At 23.3% G+C, this 23,019-nt stretch overlaps 2 protein-coding genes across 3 annotated transcripts in view; both read right to left on the bottom strand.

The window, feature by feature from the left end:
* Positions 1–23,019, bottom strand: part of LOC129611329 (choline O-acetyltransferase) — a 120,885-nt gene that overhangs the window by 72,316 nt on the left and 25,550 nt on the right. The window lies entirely within an intron of this gene.
* LOC129611316 (vesicular acetylcholine transporter) overlaps positions 6,425–23,019 on the bottom strand; it is a 43,176-nt gene continuing 26,581 nt past the window's right edge. For both annotated transcript variants that reach the window (XM_055524400.1, XM_055524408.1), the window contains exon 3: positions 6,425–10,031. In XM_055524400.1, the coding sequence (XP_055380375.1) occupies positions 7,244–9,052 (1,809 nt within the window). In that variant the 5' untranslated portion in view covers positions 9,053–10,031 and the 3' untranslated portion in view covers positions 6,425–7,243. The remainder of the gene's footprint in view (positions 10,032–23,019) is intronic.

Here is a 23,019-nt window from a genome sequence, read left to right as displayed (position 1 = left end):
GAATAATTTAATTAATTTTTATTATTCTTTTGGTTTATGTTTGTTTTAGTTTTGAAATCTATTACACATTTCCGGCACTTATAATTTAATGTTTCTAGTTCTTTTGTATTTCTGTTATACAATATAATTCACATATTATTAATTACATTAATAATGTATGTATAAATTATTTGCAAGCTTAATTTATGTTTTTTTTTTTATACATTTTTGTTACGAATATCTATATATATATATATGTAACAAAAGATGTATATAATTTTTAATTATTTTTAATAATTATTCTTACTAATTAGAATTGTATATAAGGTGGTTCATTATTATTTGGGACAAGTTATATCATATTTTAATTATTAATATTTATGTAATTTAAGGGGATGATTATGTGTTATTTATATAATTATCATAATATGTAAAGTAAAAGTTGAAAATATTAGAAAGTATACACAGATTAATTATGTTGATGACATTACTGTAATTATGATAAAAATAATGTTGAATATTTTATTATTATTTATATATTGAAATACTTGAATAATTGATAAAATTTAGAATTTTGATATTATTTATTATTTAAGTATTTTATATTGAATAATTTAAATTCAATAAAGAAAATTCAATAAAATCCAAGAAATTTAGTTTTGAATGAGCCTACATGTTGTTTTTTCTTATTAACTGTATCTGTGTGTGTATAGAATTATTGTAGAGAATTTCAAGAATAAAATGAGTTTATTTTTTTATTTCAATTTCTTCCTTTTTTATATTTTTTTATTTTTCATATAAATGTTATATAATTTTTATTTTAATCGAAAAATTGCAGTCTGATATTTAAATTTTTAACCTGTTTGATAATTGTTCGATGCAAGTTTTATATACAAATATTTCTGTATATATCATTTATAATAATTATTATATATAATATATATTCATACTTATAAAATTTTAAAATTGTGTTTTCAGATTTTCAATAAAAGATCGGGAATTATACTATAAGAAAACCAATATTTTATATTACAAATAAAATTGCACTAGTTAAAGTTAATAATTTTTTTTTATTTTAAAGAAAATAAAAATAAATAATGCTAATTTTTATATCACAGATATGAAAATATATTAAAATTGAAAACGATTATTTGCAATAAAAGGGAATAAGAAAATAATCAATCTGATAATAATTTTCTATTTAATTAAATTAGAAAAAAATTAAATGTATATATATGTATATGTTGTATGAAACCACCATTTGTTTTATAATTCTTATGGTTACAATTAATTTCATTTTAAATTTTTTAACATAATGCCTAAAATTTTTTTTAATTTTTAAGTATATATTTTACATTGCTTAGAATAGATTTTTATATAATATCTCTTTACTATATAGTAATTTTTTTTATTTAAACAATTTTACATTATTATGTTATACGCCTATATTATAAAATTTTTACAACATATTGCTTTTTCCATTTAATATTTAATTTTGAATTAAATTAATTTTTGTATATTTTTATTTAATATTTTTTATTATTATTGTTATTTCTATTGTTATATTTTTAAAACCCGGGAAGTGACACCTTATATAATGCGTATTTGAAGTCTATAATTAAAATTTTCAAAATGTGAAAATAATTATTTTATTATTGCTGCGCAAAATGTTTTGAGTGTTGCCGCTATGAATTATAATGTAATATAATCTCTTGCTTTCTATATACTCAAGATAATTTTATTTTTTGCTATAAAACTGTATATTTCATATGAGAAGAGAGAAGATTTCTTTCACAAGAGCGTATATAGTTGGGCAAAGCTACTGACGTATGTATGAATGTGAGTTTCATTTGTTATTTCTTGCATTTAAGTTATTTAAATTCACAAATTATTATCATTGTTAAAATTCACAATGATTGTCTATAGGTCTATACGTATTTGTTCCGTGTGGAGCCTTTTTTTTTATTGATTTTAGAAAAATTTTTGTCATATTGTAGTAATAGAGATATGTTTTTTAATTTTAAAAATAAAAATTTTTTTATTTAAATTTCAAAAAAAGATTCATTTAATTTACTGACGCAAAATTATGCGATATATGTCAATTTCAATCTTGACTATTTTTAGATGTCAACCTCATTATTGACTAAACGTTTTTAGGTCAATCTATAATTTCTGACTGTTATTGTAGAAATATAATTGAATTTTGATGATTTAGTAATTTTAATTAAAATTCAATGTTATTTTTATTATTTATTTATGCATTATATATGTATTTATTTTTTTATATTAATTTTTTTTTAATTATTAATTATTTTATTTACATTGATAATCGTTATATTGTTCATATTTAAAACTATTTATATGACAATTCTATATTTTATTTTAAATAATCTTTAATATATTTCTGTTAAAATTAAATTTAATTTTTTATATATGTATGTATGTACGTATGAATAATACTTATGAAGTAATGAAATTGGTTTTTTTTTTATTATTAATTAGATTTTATATTAATGTTATTTTAGGTTTTTATGTATATATATATATGTATATATAATATGTTTATTAATAATATTTTAATATCATATCTAATTGTTTTTATATTTCTTTAATTGATACGTTTTGATGGGAGATTTTTTTAAATGACATTTTGTTTTTTTTTGTTAATGTAATTCACTAATATTAATTTTTTTTTAAAATAATATTATGGATGATAATTTTATGATTTTGTTTCAATAATCTAATTTTTTTAATAATTAAATTAAATGTTTAATAATACTTAAATTTACAGCAAAAATAGCAATTAATTTATAATGTACATAAATTAAATTTTTTATTTTCGGATGGAAAAAATTAAAAATTTGTCGAGATTACTCGCAAACAGTTTAATTCAAGGAGTTGAAAAACAAAGATATGAATTATGGGTAAGAAAAATTAAGTAAAAATTTAATTTTAGAAAAAGAATTCAAGAGTAAATAAGTGAAATTTAACTGTAAACAATATTAATTAATATTAATAAAATTAAATTTCTAATATTAATTGTGTTCCAATATAAAATTAATTACTCTTACAATTAAAAATTATTATAATTTTTAATTCGAATTAAAATGAAGTAGTTTGAATTTGAATTGGAATATTTTAAAAAGCACAACACATTTTTCAATAATTTTTTTCTTGTTTATGTATTTTTTTCTTTTTTTACAGAATTAGTTATATAATTAACATATACATATACGAGATCTTTTTAATTATTTTTAATTATATAATTTAGGTGTGATTACTTTTCATTTATAAATTTATATATATATATATATATATTTTTTCCTTTATATAATGACTTTTATTTAAAAAAATGGCCGTTTTTACTGATATGTTTTAAAATTTCATTTTCATATTTATATAATAAAATTGAATTGATTCAATTGATAATTTTTTTTATTTTTTTTTTTATTTTTTAATATCTTTTCTTTCATTTATGTTGCGTATGTATAAATATGTATATATACTTGTATATTACAATATAATTTTAATTGCACGAATTATTTTGTAATTGAAAAATAAAATTGACCAATTTTTTTTCAAATATTGTATAATATATTTGTTGCTCAATGAAGTTATGAACTAAAAAAAAAATTAATATACATATTTATGTAAGTATGACTTAGTTCGTAATTGAAGTAAAATGGTTTCTATGCCTGCAATCACTTTCTAACATTTTCGGCAACATTTTACAATGCTTTTTGAAATAATTGCGGCCAGGTATTGTAAAAGATAAAGCGCGGGTACTTTTTTTTTCAATTTTAAGCAGTTTTTTGTAAATAGAATACTTGATACCGGTTTGCTAGTAGTTTTTATTAAGTAAAATAATTTTACAAAATATTTTTTTATAGGTGGCGCTTCTAAATCCCTTTACAAGTATTTGTTGGCAATTGCAATAACCTGTTTATAATTTCAACAAATGCAGATATACCTAAGAAAAAATTAAACATACTGCAAGCCTTAAAACACAATTACTTCAATCATAAACTGAGCATATATTACATAATATAATTATCATAGACTGAGCTTGCACATTATGATAATTTTGTATATAATTTATAAAATAAAAATTTTGAATTTTTTAATAGAATTTTTAAATTTAAATTGAATTTTATATCTTAAATTTAAATTTAATATGTTTTAATATGATTGCATTAATGTTATGTACATTGTATATATAAATTTTTTAAATAATATTATACAATATCATTTCTTTTCAATATAGATACTTATTATAGGTATTTTTAATTCTAATATTCGTTTACAATAAATAGATTGATGATAAACTTCATTTTTATGAAATTTTAATAAATATATTTTATAATATTATATAATAGAGGCGAATAATATACAAATATAAGTATATATAATATATATTATTAATAAATATTTTACAGTATGTATAATTTTGATTTCCTTAAAAATATTTTATATGTATATATTTTTAATGTATATAATAATTTAAATTGAGATAAAATTTTTACATGTTAATTGCTTTAATCTATATATACAGTTATGCTGAATAAATTTTTAATGTATAATTAATTTTGTATACATATATATATGTATATATACATATATATATATATATATATATATATATATATTTATTTATATACATTAATATGTATGTAAGTGAATTTATATATTCATAAAAGTTAATATCACTTTGGTAATTAAACAGGCGAGCCAATTGACTCTTGATATGTATCGTTACCTTGGTTGTGTCTTATGTTTAGAAAAAATTAATTTAATTTTCTAAATACATTTGATAAGATTTTTAATTTTTTCAGTTAAAGAAAATTAATTAAAGAAAACCGTGTTTATTAATTACATTTTATTAAAAATTGCAATAGTTTAAAGCATTTATTAATGAAAATTTGTCGACATTTGCATTTTTCAATTTTTTGGATTCGATAAACAAATAATATTGTGTTTATTTTAGTAACATTTATGCACTAACATTTACTAATTTATATTAGTAAGTATTTTAAAAAATTACTGAATTCGTTTCTTCAAAATTTAAAATTTAGTTCACAAATTTGTTTTTGACATCAATTTTATTTATTATTAATTTTTGCATTTTTCGTTTATAAATAATTTTTTTTTTCTAAATATATAAAATTATTTTGAATAATAACTTGAGTTCTCAAATAAATTGTACCAATTAATTATAAATTAATTTAAAAAATAATCAAATGTATTTAGAAATTAATAAAAAAAATATTTTTAATGCAAACTAATAATTCATCAATTTAAATCATTACAGTATCTTCGATTGCACCCCAAAAATTAAAATGTGCAAACTTATTTGATATGTATGCGATATTGATGCAATTTCCAATACAATGATATTAAATTGATGAGCTTACAACTCTATATACATAAATAGTTTTCCTATAATTATATTATTTATTATATTTAATTTAAAAAATAAAATCATTCTTAATTTACATTGCATTTAGTATGTATAGTGCAAAACATAATGCTTTTTTTGCTTTTATTTTAAAATAATATCATTTGCTGTGGTTTTGTTATAAATTTATTAAATATATTTGTGTGTATGTACCAATATATTTATATAATATGTTTTTATATATGTATTTATATTTTAATTTTTGTTTTTTTCATAATACTACAATATTCATTTCTAATTTGCTTTAATTTAGTTAGTAATTTTAATTTAAAATAATTATTTATTTTCTATCTAATAAAATAGATATAATTAATGTAATAAAAATAATTGTGGTTTCAAATTGAATAACTTTGTCACATTTCCATTCCTGTTTTTATAATTTCGATATATGTATAATACTTATAATATGGGCAACTGAAAAATCAATAAATGAGTTTATTTACTTTATGAACACCTATATTATAAAATTTTGCAAAGTTAAATATTCTATATATGAAAGTAATTTCAATGGGACCTCTTAAATTAAACAAGAATTCTAACATATAGGCTGAAGATACCTTTAAAGTATCTTCTGCCAAAACAAGGGTGCATTTTTATAAGGAAAACAAATATTGAATTTTTGATTTTTTAAAAAATTAAATAATAATTTGTCGGAAAGGCAAATAATGTGGGGGCACCTACTGTAGAAATATAATATTGTTATAAAATTATTATAATTAATATGTTATAAAATTAGTAATTTATAGCAATTATATTTTGAAAATTGAACACTTTTTTGAAATCTTTTGTTGCACAATTTAAAGGAAATTAGGGATATTATTATAATATTTCTTTGAAATGTATTATTTAAGTCAAAAGTTAATTTTTCAGTTTAAAGTTATTTTGAACGTAAGTTTTTGTAAATCACACTTATGCAACACAAAACTATCCGATAAGTTTTTGTAGAACAACAATTAATTTACTTTTTATTAATTATTGCTGCAAGCTTTAAGTTTTCTTATGGAATTTTAATTTTTCTATGAAATTAATAATATTTTTAGGTCTACAAAGGAATTTTAGTTAAACCACAATTATTCTTTAAAAATTTAAATTAACGCTTCATTTTTTGTTTTACTGTACACATATAGATTGCAATTTCATTTTATTCAAATTCTCAACATTAAATATTGAGATTGATTTTTGAAACTTTTTTAATTGCAATTTTTATAATTTTAATTAATTTAATTTGACTAGGAGTTTTGCTTTTTTCATTTGTTTAAAAACGTTAAAATTTGTACATAAATTTCATAAATTAACAAATTAAAAAATATTTTGCTTATTTCTCTTCATTTTAATTATTTTTTAAGAATTTCTACTACATAACTAATAATTAATTATAGTAACATATGTATATGTGTGTGTTCATGTATTAATAATTGATTCTACATTATTTAATATACAATCGCCAAAACAAAATTTACAAATTTTGTGATGACGTCATAATATCCTATTTTTTTTTGCGAATAATCCATTTTGCTTATTTAAATTTTGGTTTTAATGTATAGTAATAAAATATGTAATGTGATATAGGTATGTATAATATTTGTAATTTTTTTGATAGTATAGTTATTCATAATGCGAGTCGATAATTACAAAAATAAATATTGAAAATAACATTACTAATAGTTCTAAACAAAATATTATAAACAATATTATAACAAAGTAATTTAAAATATTAACAATATAGTAAGATTTAATAAATAATGGCTTCGATGCTAATGATGTTCGTGACAGTGATTGTGAGAACGATGAATTTCTATTTATGTATATTTAAAATCCTGTGCCAGATCTAAATGGATTCGATACCCTACCACCAGCACCACTATCTTGTTGTTGAAATCCACCGCCTTGTGGTTGAACTTGCGGTGCACCATGTCTAAATGGATTAGCTTGTTGTTGTGAAGATGGAGGAAGATGTCGTTGTTGATCTTGTTGTTGCTGTTGCTGATAAATACCACCTTGTTCTTGATAACCGGGCTGATATTGTTGCTGTTGCTGATAACCACCTTGATATTGATATTGTTGCTGTTGATTATATTGTTCGTTATCGACATTTGTTTCTGCAACACCTGCACCGTCTTGCTGTTGTTGGTAACCGTATTCTAAATGATTTTTGAAATCACCATCAATCGGTTGTTGATCTTGCATTGAGTAAGTTTGATATTCCTTTTTAGGTGGATCTGACATTAATATATTTGCTTCAGATTCAAATGGTTTGAAATCGTAAATGTTTCTAAGTTTACCAAGGACGGGAACATACAGCAAATTTGTGAATGCGATTATAAAATTAAGAGCTGTAAATCCAATTAGTTCTACAACTCCACCAGCTATAATAGGTCCTACAGCATAAGCAATTGAATATGATATGTCAGCAATGGCATAAATGCTACCATAAACTGAAACATAACGAACATCGACTAGATAACCTAATGTTGGCAGTAATGCAGTATCAATTAATGCTATACCAAAGCATATACCACATATTGGTATCATTAAGACTTTATAAGATGAAGAAAATGGTATTATAAAGCAACATAATCCTTCTAAAGCTAAACCTCCAGCAGCCATCAGCCATTGATGATGAGGATATTCTCTGGCCATTTTAACTGTTATCACAACACCAAATACATGTGGGAAAAAGGCTGGTAACCAAATCATACCAATTTTCCAATTATCTGTTGTCATTGTATCTTCCATCCACAATGATATTGTTGGTTCAATAAAAGCTAATGCCACGTTTGACATAGTTAAAGCACCCGCACATACTGCAATATATGGATCCATTAATAATTTCCATATTGGTATCGTTTCTTGTTGTACTTCTCTACTTTCACTTAATTGTTGTTTAATCGGTTTCATTACTAAAAGCAATAAAGTTCCATCAATTAAGCAAACAAATGCTAATATTAAAAATGGAACTTCTTTGCCAGCAAATTGATATAAAGCACCACCAAATGGTGGTGCTACTAAACAACCAAAACTAATAAATGCTAGTGCTATACCAAGCGCTTTTGAGCGTTCATTTTCTTCTGTGAAACGATCTGCAATCATGGCTAAACCGGATGTATCCGCAAAAGCTGAGCCTGCACCTTGCAATGATCTTGCAAAAAATAATACACTATATGATTTACCGCAGGCAAATACAGCCGTTGAAAAGAACATGATAGTCAGACCGATCATCATTGGTATATCATAACCTATACGATCAATTAAAGCGCCCGAAAATGGATTAACCATTAATTGTACTATTGCTTTTGAAGCAAATAATATACCAGTTGCTGAATCTTGACCATGATGATCATGATGATTTGGATCTTTTGGTATTAATGTACCATTTGGAAAACGTGGTGGTGGTGGTGTCGGTATTGGATCACCATTATCATCTAATGATGCGATATATTGTAAATAATCGGGTATTATAGGCACTATAACCATATATAACATATTATCAAGAAGTAATGCTATTGATACTATAATTAAAACTAAACGACGTTGATAAATTGGTTCTTGAATTTTCTCCCATATTATCCCCTTAACCTCACTAAACGTTAAATTTATAACTGGTATGGTGAAGGACATTTTGAAATAATGTTTTTTTTTTTAAACTTTGATTTTAATTTTTTGCTGTTGTTATTTAATGATTATAGGTGTTGCAGGTAGTGGGATTAATCAACACAAAATTAAAATAAATTTAAATACAGGTATTATATAACTTGTTGTTAGTACTAAAATTAAATGATTGAATTTTATAATTTGATTTTAATTTTTTTTTTAATGTTGTAAATAATTGAATGCAGAATGATAAATGTGTTACTAACATGCGACGTAAAAAATTTAATTACTTTTTTGTTTTATAAATATTTTTAAAAAGAATTGAGGATTTTTTCGTGCTTCTTTTATTCTTTTTTACTTGGTTAAACTTCAGCTTGTCTTTAAACTTTAAAAATTATCTTTAATAAATTTGATAATGTTCATTGTGAATTCTGCATGCTGGGATTTTATTTAATTTCTACTTTTGTAAGTAACTACGAAAAAAAAAACTAAAACTTGAACGGAAAAGTTGGAATTATTTCTACAAAAATTAAAATTTTAACATTTTTAACAAAAATTTTTGTATAACAGTTTTCTGTTTTTTAATTTGTTTTCTTGATTTGTTTTTCAGCTACTTTTTATTTTTTGTATGCAATTTGTTTTTTTTTTTGTATATTTTTTTTTATAATTACTAAAAGATTTTCATATTTATATACAAATCAAAAATATCACACTTTTTAAATATACAATATAATATTTCTTTGGGAAATATGATTTTGTCAATCCTTCATATTTTTGTTTTTTTGTTTTTATGATTTCTTTTTTATAGATATATCCTTGCTGGTTTTGTTTCAATTCACAGTTGCTTCGAATTAATTCTGTTATAATCAATTTTAATGCTTTTCTTTATAATTAAATATTGTTGATTATATTATTAATAAATGATGATATGTTCATAGAGGTAACAATTATGACTACTCATCCTATTTTGCTTCAGCGATGGTCTGTCTGCCAACCAATAGACAACCTTTAATAACAACACAGAAACAATATTTCGTTAGTATGAGTTATAAAAGTTTGGATTTTTTTTTTTTGTTTTATAGAATAATTTATAGTTTAAACAAATACGTTTAATTATTTGAAAATTTGCATTTAGTCAATAAAAATCAATATAATTTACAATATTATACTGTTCTTTTTTTGTAAATTTGTTTTTAAATTAATATTTTAAATATGTATAAATATAAACTTTTTAAAATAATTTATACATGAAGATTATAGAACAAAGAAAATTTAGTTTACAAAATTTTCTTTGAATTTATTTTGAAACTTTAATATTTTTATATGATGCCTTATGATTGAAATGTTGTTTCTGTGATGAAATAAAAGGTAGGGAGTTGTCTTTTTCATTAAAAATTTTCATTAAAAAAAAGAAAATAAAAATAAAATATTCTTGATTTCAAATTTAATTTCTTAATTATACAAACAATTTTTTTTTTCAATTCTTTTCGCTTTATTACAAATAAATTAATTTTTAAAATATAAAATTTAACACAAAAAATTAGCTTATAATATTTGAGTATAACAATAAAATTTGTGTAATTTTTTTTAATGAAATTCGCTTTTGTGCTAAATATAATAATTTAAGTATAACATTTTATTTTAAATTTTTTTGTTTTTTAATTTAGTTTTTTATATTAAGAGTAATTGGTATTCATATTGTTTTTTGAGGTGACAAATCCGTTGAGGAGAATTTCAAATATAATATTGAAAGGTGAATAATTTTTTATATTTAGCACATTATTTTTGTTTAATTATACACCAATTGTTGATTAAATTATTTATCTTATAAAATCTATTTGTTATTTCAATTTTTAATTTTGTTTTTCTAATTAAAAATTATGTTCTTTTTTAATTAAAACTTTATTGATACATTTCAATCATAATTCAGTTATAATTTATTATTTTTTATGTAATTATAATTTACTCTTACTATTAAAATATATTATATATTATGTATAATAAAATTCATCTATAAGAAATATTTTGTAATAATTTTCTAACTCTTTCTGAGATCTTAAGTGTTAGATCTCATTTCATTACATTAAAGTGTTATATCACATTTAATAATGGTTCTTAGACGCATATAAAACAAAATTTTTCTCAGACGCAAACCATTACTTGCTTTTAGTAAATGTCCAAAAAAAATTTATCTGCATGTTTACAAAATTTCTACACCCTTTTAGATAGAAAGCTGACTTATAAACTTATTTCCGTTTTTAGAAGTAACTTTTCGTCTATTGCTCCTTCAGAAAGTTATATAGCCCCCAAAAATCCTAAATATGCTATTTTTTCACTATTCATTTTTTAAATTTGGCAAATGCCGAAAATTAGTGGCTGTTATCCTCTACTACTAAAATTAATATCTAAAATATTTAAAATATGTTTTTCTTTTTGTATCTCGAAATCGTTTTATTTTCTATGAATCAATGAAAATTTTTTTTTTTCAGAAATTTTTTGTAAAATTTAAATTTTCAGCTTATCCGTGTTTCTGTAAATGCCAAAATATAACGGTATATGTTATGCTATCAAAAAATATAATTATTTATTTTTACTAACACAATTAACTTGATCATTAAGTCAATGACTCTTTCAAATTTTTTTTGGTCTGATCCCAATTTTGTGCAATTATTTTAAATATTTCGGCAATCATGGGTGAAAGCAATTTTATTAGTAATGCATTAATTAGATAACAGGTTGTTTGTATTTTCAATTGATAAGAAACGTCAACAGGTTTTATTATTTGACAATGTTAACATTTTTTTATAAAAAGTGAGTTTCTCTTTAATAAATTTCCAATGCAGATAGAAGAGGAACATTTTTAATTTTTGCTTACATTATTTAAGAGTTCTATGATGTAAGAAGAATAAATGCATTGCATTTCTTATTCATAAAGCAATTGTGCCAATAAGAAGGATTATTGAATATTTGGAGGAATTATATAAAAGGATTTAAATTAAGGAATTTGATTTAGTAATGTGAAAGTATAGTAACTTTTATTTAAATATTGTTTAAAAACTTTTGGCTAAAGCTGGAATTTATGATTAATTTTTAATGTAATTGTATATTCGCATCTATACATATACATAAGCAAATAACATTTTTTAAAATAATTTCATTGAATAATGTTTTTACCCAATGAGTTTCAATATTCTAAAATCTCCTTTATTTTACTGAGCCCTCTTTTGTAATTAAAGGAAAAATGTTACTAAAATGTTCTTATTACATTAATTATATTTTGCCACAAAATATAATTAATGTAATAATGTTTTATTGTTATGTACCTATATACATTAGAAAAATGTAAGATATAACGCTGCAAATCTAAGATATTATACTCTTGCTTATTTGCCTTTGCATATAATATGTAAATATATAAATATCGGGTAGCTTAAAGGTTTTCATTTTCAAAAATAAAAAAAAAATTGTTCAAAAAATTCGAAATGGAAAGATGAAAATATTTTATAAAGATTACTTTCCACCTATATGAATTTAATTTCTCTAAAACCAATGTTCTATGAAATCTAAATTTTGGAAATCTTTATTAAAATTTCTTATGTAGTTTCTTTATTATCTACAGGATTCATTCTGAATTTCAAAAATTTTCAAGTTAATTATTTATTTCAAATGGAAATATTGCTTTTGAGAAACAATATACAGCATAATTTTGAAATATTAAAAGGGAAGGAATGTAAGATTTCAGAAAAGTGAAAAAATATTGCTAAAATGATACGTTCCAGGTTCATCTGAGGTAATAGTATGCCTTTAAAAATTTTAAACGGTATTTATTGTAATCACAATCAATTAATATTGCGAAAATTTTAATTGATTAACCAACCGACTATTAAAAAATTGTGAAGCATTTAACTTAATTAAAGAATTTCATATTTCAATGACATTCGAAAGCTTCATTAAGATAATTTTGTACACAAATTTTGAAGTTCTGCAACTAAAACTCCATAATTACATATGGATTTATACAGAAAAGCAAATAAATTATTAAATTGCTTGCCAAACAAATCGAGAAAGTTCCATAGTAAAGTTATTTTATATATTATTTTCATACCTATATGATATACCACATATTAAAACCACATTTTTAGAAATTTACCTATTTAATAGCAACCGAACAACTTTGTATATTCAAGTATGTATATATTATATGAGTACAAATAAAAATAATTTTATTAGAAAGTATTTCTGAGGTAAAATTTAATATAGATGATATATGTAGATGAATTACGTAGATATACATGGGTTCAATCCGCATAATATACACATGTTTTCACTTATATGTATGTATATACTTGGTTCATTCTTATTTTATACAATAAATTTTTCAAAGAAATTTGGATAACCGATAAGGATACTTCGCTTCAAACACATAAAAGAAATAAAATTAAAGCACAAGCAATGCCCATATAATATAAGTAGGTATTTTTAACGTTGTGTACATACATACATATTATTTAAATTAATCAAGTTGGAATATTAGACAAGAATCTAAAAATATCTTTTTATATTTTCCGTTATATAAAAAGTATCAAAATCTCATACCATACCTTTTTTATATACGGATGGTTAAGGGATTATAAAATGTATATATATACAATATAATTGTGTTATAGCGGTAGCACAAGTTTTAAAATTTAAGTTTTACATACACACACAAAGGTAAAACGAAAAAATATTCTATTTTTTCAACCTCATTATTTTCTTATTTTATATTCAAAAAATTTTAAACTCGATACGAAAAAACTAATTAAAGAATTTTCAAAAAAAAAACATTTAAAAAATAAGATTCATATACAGATTTTTAGGAAAACCATTCGAGGCAGGAAGACGTCACACATCCACAAAATGTACAATCCACAAAATTCACATAAATTGCCACTATTTCTAAAGCAAGTCCAATTTAGCTCATTACAATAGTATTTATGACTCATGGTTTCTTTTATTTTGGTTCCCACTTCGCCATTACTGAAATTGTAAGTCAATTTTGCCCCTTCATTTGTTCGTACGTCCATGTAAATCCTTACAAAAGCTTATTTCTGAAGAAGAAAATTTTTACCTTTCTAACCCCTCCAAAAATTTTTGCCTTCAAAGCCATTTGAATTGTTGCAGTCTTTTAGATATTAATAGTTTATCACCTTCTAAACAGCAATTCATTTGTTTCGTTACAAAAAAAAATTTTCCACCTCGTCTCAAACCGTTGCCACTCGAAATTTTATAATAAAATTTTGGCGTCTTATATTTTAGAAACTAGGAGTTTTTCCAAATTTCTTTAAGAGCTAATTCCAAATTTCTTTAAGAGCTAATGGTAAATAAGAAAAATCAAAAAATATAATTTTTTATCTTATCCATTGAACTCTACCATTATGTTAAGGTCTCTTCAAAAAGTTTTTTTCTCATCCTAAATATATGCCAGAAGTTAATATACTACCGAAATTTGGAACGTGTTTATGGTTCTACTGTAATAAATAGTTAAAAGATGTCTTTTTAGGGGTTTGGAGGGTTTCTAGTAAAGATCTATCTATATATAATATATATTTCAGCGTTCTATCTTCAAGGATGTAGAAGTTTATTAAACATAGATACGGACAGACAGGCGAACGGACGAAAGCATTTCTTTTTTAAAGTTTTTTTTTGGAAAAGTGCTCAAGGTCAAAAAAAAAAGTAAAAGAAAAAAGTATCACAAGTTTGAATTGTAATTCATGTTAAATGTATAATAAAAAAGAAATTTAAGATCCGAAAATTCGTTTTAAATTCCTTATGTCAATACAAAAACTTCACTAACGATTTTAGAATTTTACTAATATAAAAAAAACACCAATTACCAAATTAAAAATAGAAAACGAATACAGAATTAAAATGTAACAATTGTAAACTATCAACAATTGAAAAAATTTTTTTGAGTTAAACAAGCTCTCAGTTTTAAAATTAAAAATTTTTGTAGCTTCACAGCAATTTACGTAAAGAACTTTCCAAAAGTTGTTCAAATTGTGTTATGTAATTTTGTTTTTTTACATTCTGATTATAAAAGTTTTCAAAATCAAGTAAAATTGAAACCAAAAAAAAGGAATTTTTCAAACGTGTCTGCCAAAAAACGCTCTGGGCAAAATTCTGTTCAAGATATACAATGCTTATGTACAGAGTGTTTCGCAAAACAAAACATAAAATGGTAAAGCACAATGTTAATCTAAGGATCAATCTATAGCAAAAAATTGTATGGTTGCAGGGGGTGTAGACATACTCGTTTTCGAGTTACAGGCTGTTGAAAAAAAAGTACCAATAAATAAATGGTTATAGCTTCTGAACCATGTTATTCTCATCAGAATTAATTTTTTTTTCCCAATATGGACATTTTACCTTACAGTTTATATAATTAAAAATATTGTTGGCAACTATAATTCCGAAGATCGAAGACAAATATTAAAAGGAGCATCGTTTTAACTCCTTAATTTCATGGAAACAAGTCAAAGCGAGTTCTTATTTTTAAACAATACTTCAAAGAAAACAGGTATAATACAGTAGAAAACACTTCTAGGGTATCATTGGCATTATCCTGTTTTAATTTTATTTAATTTCTGTTATTTTCTCTAAACATTCAATATTTTTTCTTTTTCTTTATACATAAACCAAGAGAGATGAACTCATTATTAAGTTGCGTAAGAAAGGAACGAAAAACAACAACAATGTCAATCATAATTCCAAAGATTTTTAAGTGGTTATGAATATTACATAACTTCATCATTATATTTTTTTGTATTTTTTACATAAATATTATTTATGAAGTTATAGAACACGCTTTTGTATCATATTAAAACACACAATGATACTACATGTTCACGTGAAAGAGCATTGCCTGCATTGCCTTCATCTTATTATTATGTTGTGACAAAGTATACACATAAACTGCTTTTTTATTTAATATTCATTATTGATCCCTCCCATATTATACTTGATATTCATTTATTTTCAAACTTAAGTACATATAAAATAACTTTTTTACTTAAGACCGTATATGCATAGACATTAATATGCAATAGGTGAAGATGATAAAATTGATTGAATTATGTATATTAAATCAGGACAAAATGACAAAAACGAAAAATTTTTAGAATCCTATCATCTCTCGAAATCTTCAAGGAGAAGAAAAAATAATAATATGAAAATATAACAAAAATAATCATTTGAAAGAAGAATTCTGTAAGAGTGTTATTCAAAAAATTTTAAGTGGAAGCTAAAAAAAAAGAATTATGTAAATATCCTTAGGAATATCCTTCGAATATATTTTTGTTTTGTGCTCTCAAAAAAAGAAATAAAAAAAATGTAAAAAAAAATTTGTAAAGTAAAATTTATAATGTGGGCTAGCTATCCGTATTAAAACCAAGAGGAAACAGATTTATAAATAAAATTTAAGTAGGAAAATTTAAAATGAAAATGTGAAAATCTTATATAAAAATTCGAAATTTTTTAAAGGCCATATATCAAATAATTTTGATACTCTCATACCAATATCAACTCGACGTTGTAAATATTGCAGTATTCATCAAAGTGGATGTATGTACATAATTGCAATTGCTTTGAACAAATAAGTGTTCTTAGACAAGAACTGCCATTTGGACCGTACGATAAGGTACAACGTAACCGAAAATCAAAAAGATTACAAATTTATGTAGTGCAGCGTTACGTAATCGTAGATGCCAGAGTTGAAAATGATTTCAAATGAAGAAATTGCTTGATGAACATTTTCAAACTCTTAGTTTAAAATTAATTAACCTCCAATAAAAAATTTTTATGACTTTTTCAGTGTTAAATGCAAAATGTTATATATATCGTAAATATTAGGCAGAGTTGTTTGTATACTGTTTTTCAATACACTGTAAATAGATTGAGCGGTAAGTATTCCTAGAAATAAAAATTAGATACTACAGTTAAAATTCTAAAACACCTCTAATCAAAATGGTTTTGAATGATAAAAGTACTACGCTTATTCTACGTGATTGCTGTAATTTTAATGAATTTTTCACAAATGTTTCAGTAATTAAAGAATTTTATTGTATAAAAGCATTTTTAAAGTTTTTGAAGAAAGACTCAATTTTATTTTACTTTCTTCATTAATAATAAAATTTTAAGTACTTGGCATAAACCTCCAAATTATGTATTGTTGTATTCACCCCTATTTATGTATATATATAATGTGTCTACATATAAACAATTTTTGTTCAAAAAAATTTAGTTATTTCGAAACTTGTTGTTCTTTCTTGAACAAAAATAAATTATTTTATTAAAAAACTTTTGCTTTCGACGTTCTTACAGAATTAAAAAATGTTAAAAATTATATTTTTTGTGTTTGTCTTTCCTTTGGTAATTAAAAATTATATACACTGTTTCAAACTTTTAAATTGAACTATCTAATTCCTTATAATTTTAAGTAAACACCAATTTCAAAGTCTGATGTGACGAGAATCAGTAGAATTACAATGTATACGTGCTTGGTTTTACAACACAGTATGTATTTTCCCACAATTTTGTTTTTTACATACACACTTAAACACATTAATTCGGTATAGATATAAGTGTAAATAGTATACATGTATTATATTTTATGTTATGTGCAAAAGCAGGTATTCGGAGGGTAAAATTCAGATATTGTGAAGTATTTCGTCTGCTATTCAAAATTCACCGTATTTGGATTCAGTTTCGAAATTTCTTTGAAAAAAAAAATAATCCTTACGTATAAACAATTTTTCTGCACCCCTATTTAAAATATTTGAAATAAGAAAAGAAAATGGTTTTGTTAAATGAAAATTTTTTAGCCGTCTAAGTGGCTTTTTGCATTAACGTTTATTCACACTTATTTATTTATATGTATTTAAACTACAAAAATCATAATAAAATAATTGAAACCCAATTTGAGATAATTGAATAGTCCAAACCAATGTTTCTTTTTAAGGTTATTGCGTTATTTGAACTGAACTGAACTGAGATTTAATCAAACACGCTTGGTGTTTGAGGGCAAACTATTTAAATAACATGTAGACATGCAGGTATGCCTACATTGAATAAATGGCGTGCATTTACATAGGCATATCCCAAAAATTTTTCGAGTTTGTTGTTTGAGTTTGTATTGCGCTTGCACAAACACCACATATGATTTTAAATACAATAAATAATAATTTTGATAAGCTCGTTTATATTATCGAAAAATTTTCCTAACAAGCACAGGGAAAAATTTTTGCTTTTCATTGTGCAAAATTAAATCAATCTCTTAATGCTCATCTGTTTTGTGTTTTTTTTTAATATTTCGATTTTTCCGCTGCAAATTATGTCGAAGCTTTATCGGATAGAAAATTTTTTACTAAAATATTAAAATAACGACCAAATTTTGGAAAAATCCTTAATTTCATATTTTGTTAATATTGGCAATTACTTGTACAATGCAATTTTTTATTTCATTAATTGTCAATTTTACAGGTAGTAACATAAAATAAAGTACACACAGTACATACTAACAAAACAAATAAAAAATTAACAATTTTGTATTTCAAGGGAAAATATTTGTGCGTAAATGCGTACAGCTACAAAAAAAAAATACAAAATTTTCTACAATAAATTCATATATAGTAAAAATTACAGTTTTTCAGGAAAAATTTACACCTTAAAGCGAATAAATTTATTCTGAAAAAGTACAGTTTTTACAGGATCCAAAAACATAATGAAGAATGAAGTTATAATGGAAAAATAAAATGAAAAATAAATAAAAACTTTTTTAAAAGTATATTTACATGCGTATGCGAGTATGTGCATCGCACGAACTATAATGTAATAGGATATGTGACTAAATTACAAGCACACTTACTCTTAAACATAAATGAGTATTCGTGTATCAGTTGACGACATCTTTTTCAGACAAATTTTGACTCCAAAAACAAGCGGTTTTACAAATTTATTGGTGTTTAAAGTTTGAATAAAGAAGCTTTTAAGGCTGTGAATTAACAGTAAAGTTATTTCCAACAGAAACGCTTTTGTAGCATCAGATTTTGAAGTTAATTTAGCAATCTATAGAGTGTGTTTCTTTTATGACATAGATTTCGAGCTTATATTTTCAGTATCTTTCATTTCCGACTATAAAGTTTGTTACAACCTTGCTATCATACGAATATTACAGAAAAATTATATTATATGAGTTTAAAATACATTTTTAGCTGGTGATTCTAATATTTTTATACAATTTTTTAAGTGATAAAGAACTTAAAATGGTTGTGAATCCTTGGGGGGAAATACGAAATAAAAAGTTACCTTACGTAAAAATAATAAAATAAAAAATGTAAAGAAGGAAAATTCAATTTCAATGCATATTTAAGCAAGTTTTTGTTGAAAGAAACCAAGGAAAGTACTTACGAGAAAAGCGTATATAGCCGTAAAACAAGAAAATACAATTTTCTTCACATTTTACATTCGTTTTCAAGGATGTCTCACAAATGTACGATCATACATAAATTAACAGCGTTAATAAAATATTTGCAATGCTTTTTTCTCATTTTATATTTTTATAATACTCTTTTTTTTATCCTTGTGGCAAATAATGTTTTGCGTGTAGATGCTATAAGACGGAAGGAATATATTTATAGCAGTACACATGAGACATTGATGATAAAGATGTCAATTTGAAGAGATTCGGTTTATTTACAATGGCACGGAAAATTTTTTTCTCTCTCAATTTTGAGGATTTAAATGCAAATAAAATCAAATTTATGTATACTGGGTAATTTTCCTTTAATTTGTATTTTTATTTGCTTAAACAAATATTGGTGGAAAAAACATAAATATTAATGAAATATTAAAAATTTGAAGTAAAAAAACCATAATTTATAAGAATTTATGACAAACCTTTATGGAAATATTTATTGGTCAGTGCTATTCATAATAAAAAATCTTTAATATTATACCTAAAACCCTTCATATAACTAATGCACTTAGAATTCCGGAGTTCATACGAATTCCGATTAGTGCGGAACTATCAATTTCAAATTTATTATTTCAGTTCTTATTGCCTCTACACTTCTGAAGCGAGTGTCAGAATACTTGTGAGAATGGTGAGCAGTCATTGGTACAATTATAAGTTAATGACCAAGCCCACCAGTACTAAAACATGGTTGTCGGACGGAAAAGTTCAAAACATGGGAGATATACTTTGCTTTATTGTGTCTTGTCCCGTCAAGTGAGATGCGGTTACATATTCTTGTATCCTGTAATTTTGTACCTATGTTTTGTATTAGAAAAAAATATCAAGAATTTGTTGTAAATACATAATATTGAAATTTATATGAGTCATACTGTTACAACTATTCTTACATAGTTATATTTTTTGTATTATTAATGTATGGCAAAAAATATTTGTAATATTTCTGTAGTTATAGTCAGAACTATAAAATAAGTATTCTGAATGCCGCTTCACATAATCGTAGATTTTTGGATATGCGCACTGAAACGTATATATAAATACCTTACGCTTTGATTATATTTTAAGAATTTCTAAGGATGATTCTTAAATATCTGTAAAAATTCAAAAGTGTTATCTTATTGAAAAATTAAAATAAATTTTTTATACAATTTGAATCTCAGAAATTTTGTCATAAAAATCTTAACAACTTTTTAGCGCATTATGGCAACTTTTCTGGTAAACTTAGCAGAAATTGTTGGAAAAATTATTCCTATTAATTTTATTTCGACTGCTTGACAATCTGTTTATTTGTTTCCAAACCTTCTCCTCAATTTATGATATAGAAAACATAATTTTTGTACACAAATGGGTCCAAGTGAATGAAAACATTATTTTTTTAAAACAAAATTTCCACGTATTCCACTTTCCTCCTGTTCCCGTGGATTGAAAATTTTTTAAAAAAATTGCCCAAAATTTGTCTCAAGGTATATAAATACAACCTTCCTTAGAAGTTGGGTCAGCCTCCAAAGGATATTTTTGCCTATATTTTTTGATTACGCTCTTTGTATACTGCTAAATTCCAAATTACGACAAAAATTAGCAAGTAAAGTTTGCAGCAAAACAATTTGCTATTAACCGCTTTAAAAAAAAATTATGGATTTTCCGTAATTAAAGTGTAAAGGAGAAAATTTTTTGCTCAATTTTCCATTTTCCAATAAATTTTAATCGTAATTAATCAACTTGACTATTTTCATGTATATTTTGACATTTTCTTATTGCTTTCTTTGTCTATAATGTTGAATTAAAGGGCAAATGGAAAAAAAATTCACATAACAAAAAAAGAATAAAATTTTTTTTTCTTCTTTTCTAGAATTATAAATGGATCAGCAAATTGCTTCCAATTCATTAAGCACCCCTTTATCTGGTATTATCCGATCTGAGTAGCGTAACATAACACGAAAGTTACATACATATGAAACATGTATATACATACAAATAAACCTACATATTTATGACAGAAAAAAGAATTAAATACGAGTATTAACGATTGTTTACGAATAATTTTACAAACTGAGAAATTAAAGTGGTGGTATATTCAATTTAAATGAAGTAAATTTACTACTATGTACTATGATTTTCTATTAGAATTTTGTATGACAAAATATGTAGGTAATGCGTTATAAATTTTGTATTTGCTAAAGAATTTGAGAAAAGCTTAAAAAATAATATTCAAATTTGTATTTTATCTCTCTTTTGTATCATCATTTGAAATCTGTATACAATTTTTGATGTCAGTCAATTACGAGTCTCGTAAGTCTCAAAAATTTGAAATGTGTCATTTATGACGTATCAAGAAAAAATGTATTCTGCCTCTAGGTACTTTAGAAAAAAGGTTTTGCTATAGTTTTGTACAAATCGAAAGTGGAGAATGTGAACTTTATTTGAAGGAAATTTTTTTAAACACTTATAAGTATAATAATTTTAGAATTTTTCAATAGATTACAATTCTTTATGAAATATACAAAAATGAAAATTAAAAAAGAATTTCTTGTTCTAACACTAAAAACCTTTTGATCTTTTCTCAATTCTTTCACAATTGCAAAATTGTCCCCACTCTTTTAGTTGTAAATTTATTTTTTCAATTATAACCAATTTTTCCCCCTTTCCCATTTGTAAATTTTCGTTCTTTCACTAACAATAATCCTGTTGGTTTTTTCTTCAATTTTATTTCCTTTTAACAAAAGAAAAAACTAATTTGTTTCAAATAATTATAAGTCATGTACTAAAGTAATGTAACGTAAGGCAGCTTAATGATGTCGTTTCGGTTATTTCGTTTTGTATTGTATTATGACGGGCAATTTACCATAATGAAATTTATTGGATGTGTTGCAAAAAATAAAAGAAAAACAAAATAATATGAAAGCATTCTTAAAATTCGATACGTTCTCAATTATGATGACAACCGAACTCAACACTTTAGTTACAAAATAATCTTCTTCTTTTCTACTATTCTATCGATTTAAGAATTTTAGCACTATAAGTGTTAGGACTTTCAATAATTTAAACAATTTAAATTTTTTTCAAGGGGAACGTTTTTTTTTGTTTTCATTTTGTATTTTATTTGGTTTTTATTTTATTGGTTTATGTTATGACGAATATTGACAAATGAACAACACAATGTATGTAGATTTGTTTTAGGATTATAATAATGAAAAAAGGAAGCCATTAATATGTGACCTAATGCCATAACCACATTACAACTTAGCTTTATAAAACGATTATTGAAAGATTTATTAGGTGAAGCGAAAAATTACAAAATATAAAAGATAATTTCAAAGGAAAACTATACTGGGCTTTAGAAAACAAATACGAAAACAATTTCCCATTTTTTCGTAGTCAAATAATAAAGTGATTACCTTAAAAGATAAGTATAAGAGTGCATGTTAGTACGATGAAATCATTTTTATTTTGATTTTCAGCAAAAATTTTTCGTAAAAACATCTAA

Source organism: Condylostylus longicornis, unplaced genomic scaffold, assembly GCF_029603195.1.
Source record: "Condylostylus longicornis isolate FDR11 unplaced genomic scaffold, ASM2960319v2 ptg000004l, whole genome shotgun sequence".
Taxonomy (NCBI): domain Eukaryota; kingdom Metazoa; phylum Arthropoda; class Insecta; order Diptera; family Dolichopodidae; genus Condylostylus; species Condylostylus longicornis.
The sequence above is the reverse complement of the archived record's forward strand: the minus strand, read 5'-3'. Positions and strand labels throughout refer to the sequence as shown.